Source organism: Osmerus eperlanus, chromosome 1, assembly GCF_963692335.1.
Source record: "Osmerus eperlanus chromosome 1, fOsmEpe2.1, whole genome shotgun sequence".
Lineage (NCBI taxonomy): Eukaryota > Metazoa > Chordata > Actinopteri > Osmeriformes > Osmeridae > Osmerus > Osmerus eperlanus.
The window spans coordinates 19016697-19030583 of NC_085018.1; the positions used below are offsets into that span (position 1 = coordinate 19016697).

Genomic DNA, 13887 nt, shown 5'->3' on the forward strand with positions numbered 1-13887 from the left:
AGAGAGTGAGAGAGACAGAGAAAGATAGGACTCATTAAACACCTTTGTAATAATTGCTATAATTGTAATTGAGATAAGGAGCATTGTTTAAAAGTTGGAATAGCTAAACGCGGCAAAGATGATCGCTACAACTCAGCAGAACATGGCCTCAGACTTGGTAAAATAATGCATGGGTTTGTATATGCATGTGTTTAAATAATCTGTTGCAATATAGTCTATATAACATTTAGTCATTTAGCAGACGCTCTTATCCAGAGCGACTTACAGTAAGTACAGGGACATTCCCCCCGAAGCAAGTAGGGTGAAGTGCCTTGCCCAAGGACACAATGTCATTTTTGCACAGTGGGGAATTGAACTGGCAACCTTCAGATTACTAGCCCGACTCCCTCACCGCTCAGCCATCTGACTCCCTTAAGACATGTTACATTATATATATACACAAGTAAATAATGTGTGAGACTTTGAAGTTAAGTCAATAATTTGTGACATTTTATGTAATTTCATGAATGCCATTCAGTCTGTATACAAACACTGCTGACACGTCTTTGTGTTTATGTGTTGGATGTGAAGTTCCATTTTCTCCTGATATACAGCATCATTCACAGGTGACCTTAAATACACATTTCTGGTGTCCATTTATTTTTCCATTCTTTAAAAGTTTACCTCTAAAATGCTTCAACTTGCTACTGTGAGTCATTTATTTGTGATGTGGAATGATCATGTCTCTCTTCATTCTACACTATGTCACCCTAATCTGTACAGCACAGGGTCTTCCTTAATGAGGCTGAAGTGTCAATCTTCTCAATGTAATGGGTTACACATAGCCGCCTGATTTGCCCTGGCTGTCATTATCTAAGACACAATTAGCAGGAAATGTATCTCCACTGTGTTTCAGGGTTATTCAGTGAAGCAGTTAAATTGCATTAATTGACATGCATTCCATTTACTGGAGCCTCAAATTGTAACTGCAGTTGATCGAGGGCCATAAAGTCTGTATCAGAATACTTATTTGCAAATGTACTAATGTAATCAAACTAAATCTATCAGACATTTTCAACTCACAAAGTCGTGCTGTAAATGAAAGTCCTCTTCATGTAACTGTCTGTTGCAGATGAGGCTCTTCTTTTGAGACAATCTCAGCTAACTCTTGAGGATCTTGAAAAAGAAGAGTTTAAAGTTCATGGCCTTGGTATTTGTGTGTCTCCTCCAGTTGATGAGGTGGCCTTTCACACCAGGCAGTGCCCCGTCCTCAAACAGCCTGAGTGAGAACATCACCTCGGTTCTGCTGGACGGCAGCATCCTGGTGAGGAGCTGCCACACACATTTGTTTGTTTTTATTTGGATCCCCATTAGCTTCAGCATAAGCTGAAAGCTATTCTTCCTGGGGTCCTACAATCTATCATGTGACAATACAATTTTCGACATCACATTTCACACCATACACACGACATTATTCAGATTACAAATCATATTTGACAATTAACACAATTAATCACACATAAAAAGAAAAAATACAAAAAATAATAATAACATTGAAAAAATTGACAAGATTACGCTACCCCAATTTTTATTGTTTTTATTTAATTTTTAAATAAGATATAACGAAAGCCATATGACTGAATCTCTCTAAATTGATCTTAAATATTGAAATGTCTTTGAAGGTAATAGTTTTTAAGTGATTTTTTAAAACCGTACTGAGTGTTTTGCTGTTTGATGGTATTTGGAAGAGAGTTCCATTCACACATTGCTCTATACCTGACTGAACGTTGAATTGATTTGGTGCTCACTTTAGGTCAAATAAAACTACCTCCTACTGCATGCCTTGTTGGATAATGATGTATATCATTACTAAATGATCATTTTGAATATACAGTAAAAGGTGTTTTGTTTGTTATAACATTGTGTAAAAAAAACATTGGTGAATACCAAAATCTGTTTTTAACTGTAAACCATGAGAGGCTTTCATGCATTTTATCCACATTTGATCTAAACCCACATGAGAGCTACACGTGCCGCTTTATTCTGCATCACTTGTAGTTTTCTTATATTAATTGTTGAGGTGCTGGACCAAACAACAGAACAATAATCAAGGTGTGAAAAAAACAAAGGATGAATTACTTGTTTGACGGTCTGTGGTGTAAAGTGTTTTGCACACCTTTTAATAACAGACAAAGTGTTGCCCATTTTAGTTACAAGTTTTTGAACATGTCTATCCCAACACAATCTATGATCAATCGTCACATAGCTGGGGATCTGATTGATTGACTGATTGTCTTGGTTGGGTGGTTGGGGGATGCACTTTATCATACATATGGAGGCCTCCAGGTGTCACATTGTATTTTTATAATGATCACTTCGACTTTTTCCTCATGCATTTCCATTTTTTTTAAAGAACCTGAAGGACACAAAGTTTCAGGTGTCATCCGATCAAAAGTATATTTTTCTGGCTTACAACTTTAATCACGTGAGTAAAATAATATGGTTAAAGTATTATGAAAGAGCATGTTTGATTTTTCTCTAAGAGATGTTAGACCATAATACAAATATATATATATTATTTAATTATTTAATTAGTGTCATGTGCAGGTGTATAATGCACTTACTTTTGTTCTCAGTGATTAATAAAGCATCTGTGTCAGTACAATTCGATATGTCTCGAATTGTGTCAGGGAGTTCAGGGGCCAATGACACGCTTCACAGAATTAGTGTGCTACCGCCCCTGTTGGTTACCATGCGTACGTACACCTGTACCACTGCTGCTCACAGCATGTCACAAAAGTACTTATGTCAAAATAAGGTGGATATCTCTGTATGTTGTTTGGAATCGGCATTGTAGCTTCTATACTCTTTGCTTTCCGTAAGAGTATAGGGTCCAAATTATTTTGGTTCTGGCATGTTGACAGGCACCTACCAGTGGCGTCCTATTGCCTACGTCACCACATTTTACCGAATAAGATGGAACAGCGTGGAACAGCCACATCTTTGTAGCGGTGGCTAAAATCTGCAATAAACAGGTAACTTCAAACTTTGAAGTTTATTATACCATGGTTAAAATGCATATTTGATAAAATGTTGGGCTAGAAGTGTTGTGTTTTGCTTTTCCCATTCATTAAATTCGGAAAGGCTATCTAGGCTACTGCTTGGTGAACTGTGTTTAAAGGTTTCGACTGGCACTTAGCGTTAACTTGTGTGGATCACAGTCTCAATCATGTCTTCCAATTTTATGAAGATGTCACTCAACATTTTGATTCAGATAAAGATGAGGGGCCCACAGTTGATCGTCCTATGTGTGATGCTTCTTCTCCTGGCCAACCACATCCATACAGCCAGGCAAGGGCAGGATATCAGATGTGGTGGTAGGTTTCGAGGCTACGGTATTTTCAGAGCCGTACAATATCTTGGCTTCTTTTATCTTTTTTTTTTTTAACCCATTCATGAGACTATGGCTTTAAACAACCATTCTTTTAAACAATGTAAATATTGACAATCAGCTTGCAGGGCATTAGTGGATGAAATGGAATGGGCAATATCCCAAGTTGATCCCAAGAAAATTATCCAGACAGGATCCTTTAGAATCAACCCAGATGGCAGCCAATCTATTAGAGAGGTAAGGACAAGACTACCTTGGTACAACAGATACAACCTTTGGTACAAGTACAAAAGTAGTTTGATTACAATCCTAATTGTAATAAATTGCTGTCCCTAGTTCTTCTGCATCCCTGTCTTTTTTGTTTGCAGGTGCCTCTCGCCCGCTCTGAGGGTAACCTCCTGGAGTTGATGGAGGAGGTGTGTGAGAGGATGAAGGACTATGGGGAACGTGTGGATCCTACCACAAGCAGGAAGACCTATGAGAGGGTCACATCTCGAGATGGAAAAGCCATGGACCTCTCAGAGGCCAAACTGGATTCAAGAGTTAGCTCCAGTCTGAAATATGCTGTGAGTAGTAGTCGGTTTCTGATCTCAATATCGAATTGCATTTTTAAGTGCATCCATATTCATTTTATTTAATCTACCCTTCAGTGTGAGACAATTGTTGAACAACATGAAGACGAGATTATTGAATTCTTTGCCCATCAATCGGATAATGTTAAAGACAAACTCTGCAGCAAGAGAACAGGTATGCTCTCTTATTGTATTCTTTTATGAAATGGACTTGTATGCATTTAACTATTTACTTAGAATAACAACGAAGGTAATCAAAAGCAAAATGTGAAATGGAAGAAGTAGAGTAGCACTGAACAAAAAAACCAACATGTTTAATGTGGAGTCTGGACTGGGTGTAACAGTATGAGGTTTTATTTGCTGTATGATTTTCTTTGCAGATCTCTGTGATCATGCCCTGAAAATGCATCATGATGAGCTCTGACCCAACACAGATCTACCTTCTAAGGGGGGCACTAACCCCTCTGGCAGTACGGGCTTAGACCATCCCTGGACATTGCCCATCCTCCAGATGCATATCTTTGTAAAAAGAACATAAAAGTTTGGATTGTAATATCAGCTCCATTAATTAGGTACAAGCTAAGGGTATTTACTACCTCTCAGCGTTATAAGGACATCTTTGATATTTTGACATTTAACATGAGCAAACCAATCTTGTACGTCAATTGGTTGTTTATCGAACCATGCTATTTGAAGTAACTGAAGCTACATAATTTCATATGAGAGTCATTGTAATTAGATTGATTCTTTAAGCAAATATATGTAAAAAGGTGCATAAATGTAATTTGATTGACTTCAAGATTCAATTTACTTGTGTTCCACAAGAATAACTTGAACAATTAATGGGGAATTCTGTTTTTTCACTACATATCCCCAAAATTGATTAATGTTGGTGGTTTGTCTCATTTTGTATGTTCTTGCCTCTTTTTTTATGGAAATATATCTCAACATCAATTTGATTTCAGTATTTTAAATGGCTGTTATTTTTCCTGATGGATGCACTTATTATTTCTGGCCATTCACATTAACTAGCAAAATAGCAATAAATGTACTACAAACTTTCAATTTGATCATTATAAAACATCCATGAGTGAGACTATGTATTCAGGCACATGTATCTGTTCTCAGATTATCACTGACGATCTACGTCACCTAAACCATGCTTCTTCTCAGCCAATCCCATTTTCAGGCCCGTTCCTCTCTCAACCTTCACCCAGACCACCAAAATCAGGAGGGGCACCTTCAAAGAAGTACTGGGGGAAATACATCAGTACTGTAGGTTAATATTTATCTGTCGTGACAAATCCCTTGTCTCTAATATGTCACTACTGACTGCCTGCAGATTTGCCCCAAGGCTTCTGAATAAGGTAAGCAGATGATACGCATGATTATCCCAGCTATAGCTAGCTGCTGGCTAGCGCAATTTCGGCAAACCGACTATGGACTAGGCTAGCTAGGTAGCTGTAAAGTAGCATTCGCTGTTCATGACAATGAAGCTAGCGAACCAGATAGCATTATGAATAACACGCTTGTAAAGTAGTTAAAACAGCTATGTAGAGACAATGTAATGGCAGGGCCGTCAAATTGGGACATTAGGCGTTAGCAAGGTATCAGCATGCTGTAAATAAATAGTGATATCTAGCTAACAACGTAATGTTTACTAGCTTTTTGTCAAGAAGTTGGCTAGTTTGGTGCATTTGCTAATTGGATAGCTAGCATTGCTAGCAAGCTACCAGTACGGCGCGTCCATGGCATGTGTTTCAATAGAGTTCAGACGTTATAGAGCTACTACGAGCTAGGAAGCAAACTAGCTCCTAAAATCACATCAGTGTAGACAATATAGTCAAGCTTACTGGCTAGCTAGAAATCTCACCAGCTAGGAAAAATTACTGGGTTTAAAATGGGACGAATAAAGCTAATCGTGCATGCACTAAGTGCTCTAATTTATTACACATTATTTAAACTTTAAAGAAACATTTTGTCTGACAACACTTGGGCAGCACTAGAAGAGTTTGTCAGTTGCACACAATTCTCAAGGTTGAAAAGGTTCATTTGGTCCATTTTTGCTGTTGTCTCAGTCTATAGTGTAGGCCCAATGTGTAGCCTCTTAACCTTGTTTGAATGATTGCTTCTCCTAATATTAGCCTGCATATTCTTTGCAGAGTGCTGCATGTATTTCTGTGGCCTCCAGAAATGCTACTACATCTTCTGTAAGTAGTACCATTAACTTTTGAACTTTTCTAAATCCAATTGAAATTGGATTTAGACATTTTGGGAAGTTGTGTCATTATCTAATAGTATTGGTTATGTGGTAACTCTTGGTTAAGTTTTGCTACTTCTTTTCAGAACCTAAAAGATGTGCTATCAGACCTTATACCTAAAGAACAGAGCAGGATCAAAAGTTTTAGACAGCAGTATGGCAAGACCAACATTGGTCAGATTAATGTGGATATGGTATGTACATTTCTTCATGGACTCTACCATACATATACCGTAACATACTCTAGCTAATATCTTCACTTTATATGAGTTTTTTTAGAATATATGAAAATGTGTTAAATTGTATGCATGTTCACAGGTCTATGGTGGAATGAGAGGAATGAAGGGGCTGGTATATGAAACCTCTGTGCTTGATCCTGATGAGGTGAGGCTGAATGAAGATTATTTAATTTTTTTTACGGGTTCACGTCCATGCTTTTTTATTTAGGATTTAGTGACTTTGATTTCATCCTGAACAGTTACTAGACAATCTCAGCCCTTTTGATATTGTATTATCTGGATTTGCAGTGGGTGAAATGCATACCGTGCAATCTTGTTGTAGGGAATTCGGTTCCGTGGTTACAGCATTCCAGAGTGCCAGCAGCTGTTGCCCAAGGCTCCAGGTGGTCAGGAGCCCCTGCCTGAGGGCCTTTTCTGGCTGCTGGTGACAGGCCAGGTGCCCACAGATGATCAGGTAAGGACTTAAATTAGGAGAGTGTGGAGAATGTTCTGGCTTGATTGTTGATATAAAACATTGACTTCCATGGTGTCCAAAGATAGATACATTTTGTATGATTAGATATGATCTGTAAAAATCGCTGACATGATAAAAATCTCAAAACCTTTCAAATAACTGTAGCACAAGATTCAGTCTAACCATACAGTGTGTGTAATCTTAGGTGAACTGGCTGTCGTCAGAGTGGGCCAAGCGTGCAGCACTTCCCTCCCATGTGGTCACCATGCTGGACAACTTCCCCACCAACCTGCACCCCATGTCTCAGTTTAGTGCAGCCATCACTGCTTTGAATAGCGAGAGCACCTTTGCCCGTGCTTACTCTGAGGGAGTCAACAAGGCCAAGTACTGGGAGGTAGGCTGAGGGGAAACTGCCAACGTGTACCTGGTGACTGCATAGGCTGATCTGATCCTCCTGTATTAACGGTTAATTCAGTAAAAACAAATTTTTCTTTCAGTTTGCTTATGAAGACTCCATGGATTTGATTGCTAAGCTGCCCTGCGTTGCAGCCAAGATCTATCGCAATCTTTATCGTGAGGGTAGCAGCATCGGTGCCATCGACTCAAGTCTAGACTGGTCCCACAACTTCACAAACATGCTTGGATACAATGACGCCCAATTCATTGAGCTTATGCGTCTGTATCTCACCATCCACAGGTAAGGGCATATTGTTTTCTTTTCTTTATGGAGAGAACCCTCAAATCATAAATGAGTTTTTTGGCTAAATAACTGATTCTATTATTATGTGCTGTCATAGTGACCATGAAGGTGGTAATGTGAGTGCTCACACCAGTCACTTAGTGGGCAGTGCCCTATCAGACCCCTACCTGTCCTTCAGCGCAGCCATGAATGGACTAGCTGGACCTCTTCACGGATTGGCCAATCAGGTGTGTATGAGTGTTTTTGTTAAAGGAGACATGACATGCTGTTTTTGGATGCTTTTATATAGGCCTTAGTGGTCCCCTAATACTGTATCAGAAGTCTCTTTCCCGAAATTCAGCCTTGGTGCGGAATTACAGCCACTACTAGCAGTCCCACAAGGAGCTTTCCTCAGAACGCGCTGTTTTGGTGTCTGTAGCTTTAAATGCTAATGAGGAGCGGAGGGGCGGCACCATGCGCTAATGTTTACAATGGATGTATCGCAATGGCTGTAGCCCCGTTGCTGTAAGATGCCTCGAATTTGCCCATTCTCCTCTGATAACCCTGGTTTGCACAGGTACACACTCAGTAATTTCAATGAGGGGAAAGGCGGATATCGCGCGCGCCATAACAGCAGGACGGTTATCCAAATAACAAAGTGTACAACACTCACGTTACAGCATGTGTATTCACACACATACTTGATGCTATCTACCTTTCCATTAGCGACAGTAACTCAGCTGTTAGCTGCAGAGCTAATGTTACAGCCACATTCTGAGGGTAGCAAGCTAGGTAACCATATACAGTAAAGCTACAAAATGATATAGCATTAGTTAACTTACTTGTCCGAGGTTAGTAGCTGGACGAAGGAGAGTTAGTACTGATCCAGAATTTAATTTCAGCAAGGCCAGTTTTGTATTAGGTCAAGTTGAGGAAACAGTCGTGGCTTAAGTGTTTGGCGCAGACATGCAAAACAAATGCGCCTACAACAGAAGTTGTGTAGGCGCATTTCCAGAGAAAATAAAGTTAAGATACTGGGTCTTCAGAGGCTCGGATGAAGGAACTGTAAAAAGATTTTTGTTTTCCTTTGTACATCCAAACTGAGCAAATGTAATGCTTCGTTCGTTTGCGAGCCATGATGTCTCTCGAGGATAAAAACACTTGCACGGTCGTAGCTCAGTTTCTTATGGGCGGGCCAGATTCTCTGGGTGGGCAAAGCAGAGAGAGGGGAGGTAGCCTTCCTCCTTGTGACGTCACAAAGAGGAGAGTTTCAAACAGAGAAATTGAGCTTTCATTTTCTGAAAGGCGGAGAAGAACACCCAGGGCTTGGTTTACACCGATCGAAAATTCTAGCCACTGGGGGACCTCATATTAATGTTAAATAACCTCCTAAAGTGAAGTTTTCATGTCATGTCACCTTTAATGCTGGGCCTTATACTCATGTTACTCTAATCTCTTAATGTAATGGGCCATTGTTGGGATTGATTTACTAAAATAACAGAGGTGGCTGGGTTGTAATTAGAAGCTGTGCATTACTTTGATCCCTGTAGGAGGTACTGGTCTGGCTTACTGCCTTGCAGAAGGAGATGGGAGGAGAGGTGTCTGATGAGAAGATGAGAGACTACATATGGAACACACTCAAGTCTGGAAGGGTGAGTGGGATTGAGTCATTGTGTTATCATATCTTGGTTGCATGATGACGTTAATATTTTAGCACAGCTTTTTTTTATTAAAAGAAGCTATTTTAACAGCTTTTGTGACTCTGTAGGTCGTACCTGGTTATGGCCATGCCGTCCTGAGGAAAACAGACCCACGGTACACCTGCCAGCGTGAATTTGCTCTCAAGCACTTGCCTGATGACCCCATGTTCAAACTGGTGGCTCAACTCTACAAGATTGTCCCTAATGTCCTGTTGGAACAGGGCAAGGCTAAGAACCCCTGGCCCAACGTAGATGCCCACAGTGGAGTGCTGCTACAGGTGAGTCAGAGGTTGCAGGAGGAAGCCATTTAGGGAACTGACAACAGACTAGGATACTCGAAGACCAGGATGATTAAGGGTTTTTATAAAAGCAAGATTATATTGTCTTAATTGCTAGTTTTTGCTGATTTGTTAAGAGTGAAAAGTCTTTGGAATGAACCAAATCAACCTTTTATGTAGCATATTGCAATAATTGCTAATATAGTTCTAGTCTTGTTACAACCAATGAATCACCCCACTTATTTTCCACCCACACATTTTCTCTGTTTTTGTAGTACTATGGCATGACAGAGATGAACTACTACACTGTGCTGTTTGGAGTGTCCAGAGCCCTGGGTGTGCTGGCCCAACTAGTATGGAGCCGGGCCCTGGGCTTCCCTCTGGAGCGCCCCAAGTCCATGAGTACAGAGGGACTCATGACCCTGGTGGGGGCAAAGTCTGGCTAAGATGGAGGATCAGCAAAAAAGGAGAAGGAAGAACAAAGGGGGGGAGGAATATGAATATGGGGGGAGAGTTGTGAAGTTGTAGTAAACTTATGAATATAAAGATTAAGAAGGGCCTTTGCTGGATTTAGTTGATCCATAGTCTGCGACACTAGGGTGATATATTTATCTTTCTGTGAGACTGGGCCATGGCTGTTCTGTCTTGAGATAGTGAATTGGACTCTGTTCTTGTAAAGAAAGCCTAATATCAAGTTAAATTATTAATTGTTTAAGCTGAGGCTCTCTGTATGCCAGAAAAAAACCTTTGACACAAAAAAGAGACAACACTCCATGGCAGGAAAGGTCCTTTTGTAAGATAACCACTTATCAGGCCTTTTTAGGTAAAATGTACAGTATGCAATGACCAGGATCTGTATGTTCCACAGAGCACGGCTCCTCATAAATAATGTTACACCTTTGTCAGTAAAATGTGTATTTTACCACGTAGGCTGGGTAGTCGCCAACCAACAGCACCTTGGAATACTCATGTTCAATCTACAGATGGCTTGCGTACAATGCCTTTGCAATGGCTAAATCGATGGAGAGTAGTCAATTTCCATGATTATCAACAGGGTTCCACGTCAATATTTTTCTTACATGTAAACTCTTCCTGGCCTCTTTCTGTGTATTTTGGGTTTAAAAGCGTAATTCAAAATAATTTATAGGAAGCAACCACACCCAACAATGGTAAGAAGGTGTACGATGTATTCTTTATTAAAAAGAATGTCATGTTGGAGCTAGGAAATGTTAATTACTTTACAGCACCAAAATTATGCTTGGTCAGTGTTAAGGAAGTTAGTCTAATTGCCCAAATATTAATATCCATTACAGTACTTTTATTCAGAATACCAAATACAGATTGTGTATTGCTTGGATGAGTTCCTCAACTTTGGGACATAGTTTTAAGGTTGTTCTCATGTCAAGGGGAGTGCAAAGCCTCATGTATTTGTAATACTGTTTCAATACAGAGACTGCAGACCTTATCCTATACACTCCAGCTGGGCACCACACTTCTTCCCCAAATTGTTTTATTCACATTTTAAAAAGGCAACCACACTTGTCTTTCATTTTGTTGATCTTCAACATGTATAAAAAATATTTTGCCCCTTTGTAGGATTACATATGTAGTTCAGATGTTTAACTTTCCTTAATTTGATCGTGTTCTAACATACCTCAGGTTTCTCTGGTTCTGTAGAATTCGGTCTTCTGTCAGATCATTGTAAAATTGATGAAAGATCTAAACTTAAGGTGTGTACAGTGAACAAAGGAAAATAAAAAATAAGTGAAATATTTTTTTTATTAACTTACTCTGTGCAGTGTCTGGAATGTACTTGTATTCTCTTGACAATTCCATGACAATCATTGAATGCCTAAAACAATGGCGTGGCAAACATGTTATTTTTGATGTATAAATCTGAAAAAGTCAATCACAATTATTCTCTTGAGACCACAGTGTCTTGAGTTTCTAGATATTAGTGAAAGAGAATACTAGATATACTGGAAAATTTCCAACTTTGAAAATTCCTGAAATTTTGCAACCCTAATCCTTACAACTGAAAAATATGTATTTGGCTTGTGAGCTATGTGTAGGATCCCAGACATCTCCAGGTCACAGTAACAGCACCTCATGTTACATGAGTTCTCTTGGCATTTTTGTCTCTGGACCAAACTTTGTGCCAGCTCGCTGCTCAAAGGCTGCCACCATTTTCTTGACAACTTCATCAAAGAACACTGAAGCTAGCTGGGAGTGAAGCAACGAGCGAAACTCAAAGGAGATCTACAACACAAAGAGCAGAGGAGAAATGTTAAGATTGGGAATAAGGAGATTCTAAAATACATTTATCTTGCTTAAATTATTTGAACGTTTACTAATTTCTCCATATAGCCTACTGTATTTTAATAAATAGTTTTGGAAAGTACAAATGGAGAAGGTCATGAGGAGTGACTTACAGAGAAGTCAACAGTGCAGGATCTGGGATACCCTGGTATTCCCGGGCTGAAGCGCCATATAGTCTCCAAGTGGTTGAAGAGTTTGCCATCTGTACATATAGCCTAGAAGTGAGCACAATCAAAATAGATCACACAATATTATATTTTTGTTATTGTACTGGTGGGAAGCTGTGGCTGAACTCCAATATAATTCTAATATAATTATACTAAAGTATTGTGTTTGCTTGATTTACAGACCTTAACAAGGTGAGGGTGCACAGTGGTGATCATGGATGTGTATCTCTCAACCATAGGGGGGAAACCCACTTCTAGCTGGGCTTTTGCATGACTGGTCCTCTTCATGATTGTCTCCGATTTTTTACACCATGGCACAAAGTGCTTATACTCATCCACATTAGCTACCACATTGTACATCTCCTGCATTGAGTAGCTGTACCAAACAAAATAGAAACAAGGAAAATAACACTTAGTAGTAGATACTGTATCTATAGCAGCATATCAGCCTTGAGTATTACAATGACTACACTGACTGAGAAACAGTAAATAACTACCAGTAATAAAAAAAATGCATACTATTGTTTAATACATTCAACATATTGAGCAATACAAAATGTTTTTTTTTTAATGTTTATTATGAGAGTCCGTAAGACTTTTGCAATACCAAAATCTCAACATACCCAATTATTCTCCGTTCAGAGTACTGTTTCCTTTTGTTGGTCAGACTAATAAAAGTTCTGCTTCTTGTATTAGCAAGTGTCCTCCACTCCAAAGTATAGAGAACTCTGGGAATCCGGGTCATTAGGATACCGTATGATGTCACATATCTGCAGAGAAAACAAGAAACCACATAAATGACAACTAGTAAAGTATTCTCCTTCTCCATGTAAATGTTACTTCTCTGGGATTTATAGCTTTTACTATGCATTTGATATTGAATTTATTCTGCAACACGGGTCAGATGGCTGAGCGGTTAGGGAGTCGGGCTATTAATCAGAAGGTTGTTGGTTCGATTCCCGGCTGTGCCAAATGACGTCTCCTTGTACAACGCACTTCACCCTACTTGCCTCGGAGACAATGTCCCTTTACTTACTGTAAGTCACTCTGGGTAAGAGCGCCTGCTAAATGACTAAATGTAAATGTAACACACACGCCCCTTACTCACCTGCTTTGTTGTCTCATTCCGAATGAGATTCGTACCCTTGATCCCACACCTATACTTGACCGGTTGCCAAAAGTGGCCACTTCCAACAGTTCACTTACTGTCCAAATACCCATGGACAATCGACGGGAAGACAAACCAGCCATTTGATTATTTTATGGATTACTCTTATTAGCAGTAAGAACTTCAAATGCAAAGGTGCACACAGACATTGTACATTTGCCAATGTGGCTACTCTATAGCATACTACTGTATTACTAGTAGTGGTGTAACAATATTGGCTAGCTAGCTCCTGCTGCTAAATTGGTCACATTGATGTAGAGAGCTAAATAATGTAGTCTAGAGCTAATATACTAGCTAATATAAACAGTTAGCTAGTTAACGCGTTACAGCCTATTTTGAATGCTGATAGTGAATAACAGCTTATTAGTTTATTGAGGCGGTAATTTACGTCCATCATCCAATGTGTTGTAGTGCTACGTTTGTTGATAATCCTAGTACTAGCAGTACTAGCTTGGGTAGCTAGGCTAGCTATTCTAGTCAGAGAATGTCTAATATAGAAACAGGCTCTGTTCTAGTGGTCCACCTTCAGGACAGATAGCTACACACACCGACTGGCACTGTATTAGCTAGCTAGTCAAGTAGAGCTAGCCTACTAGCTTAGTCTAGTCATAGGAGCAGCATGGCTAACACTATTTATTCCGACACCCATTCAGATTTCAACTATAGCTTTTCGTTCTCTGA

The 13887-nt window shown here is 39.5% G+C and overlaps 3 protein-coding genes across 3 annotated transcripts; 2 read left to right on the forward strand and 1 right to left on the reverse strand.

The window, feature by feature from the left end:
• The first annotated feature begins 2864 nt into the window (after positions 1 to 2864).
• cnpy2 (canopy FGF signaling regulator 2) lies at positions 2865 to 4901 on the forward strand. The gene is made up of 6 exons (XM_062467806.1): positions 2865 to 3014; positions 3254 to 3356; positions 3492 to 3607; positions 3739 to 3936; positions 4021 to 4117; positions 4323 to 4901. Exons 2-6 carry the CDS (start codon positions 3260 to 3262, stop codon positions 4364 to 4366), a joined length of 552 nt encoding a protein of 183 aa, XP_062323790.1. The 5' UTR covers positions 2865 to 3014; positions 3254 to 3259; the 3' UTR covers positions 4367 to 4901.
• A 220-nt stretch (positions 4902 to 5121) lies between these two features.
• Positions 5122 to 11326, forward strand: LOC134024977 (citrate synthase, mitochondrial-like). Its single transcript, XM_062467751.1, has 11 exons — positions 5122 to 5309; positions 6105 to 6152; positions 6289 to 6396; positions 6521 to 6586; positions 6764 to 6895; positions 7101 to 7289; positions 7393 to 7592; positions 7693 to 7822; positions 9125 to 9226; positions 9343 to 9552; positions 9828 to 11326. Exons 1-11 carry the CDS (start codon positions 5262 to 5264, stop codon positions 9996 to 9998), a joined length of 1404 nt encoding a protein of 467 aa, XP_062323735.1. The 5' UTR covers positions 5122 to 5261; the 3' UTR covers positions 9999 to 11326.
• LOC134024995 (coenzyme Q-binding protein COQ10 homolog A, mitochondrial-like) lies at positions 10960 to 13695 on the reverse strand. Its single transcript, XM_062467775.1, has 5 exons — positions 13147 to 13695; positions 12662 to 12808; positions 12222 to 12414; positions 11985 to 12086; positions 10960 to 11811 (listed from the first exon to the last, which is right to left on the reverse strand). Exons 1-5 carry the CDS (start codon positions 13287 to 13289, stop codon positions 11665 to 11667), a joined length of 732 nt encoding a protein of 243 aa, XP_062323759.1. The 5' UTR covers positions 13290 to 13695; the 3' UTR covers positions 10960 to 11664.
• Positions 13696 to 13887: the final 192 nt, after the last annotated feature.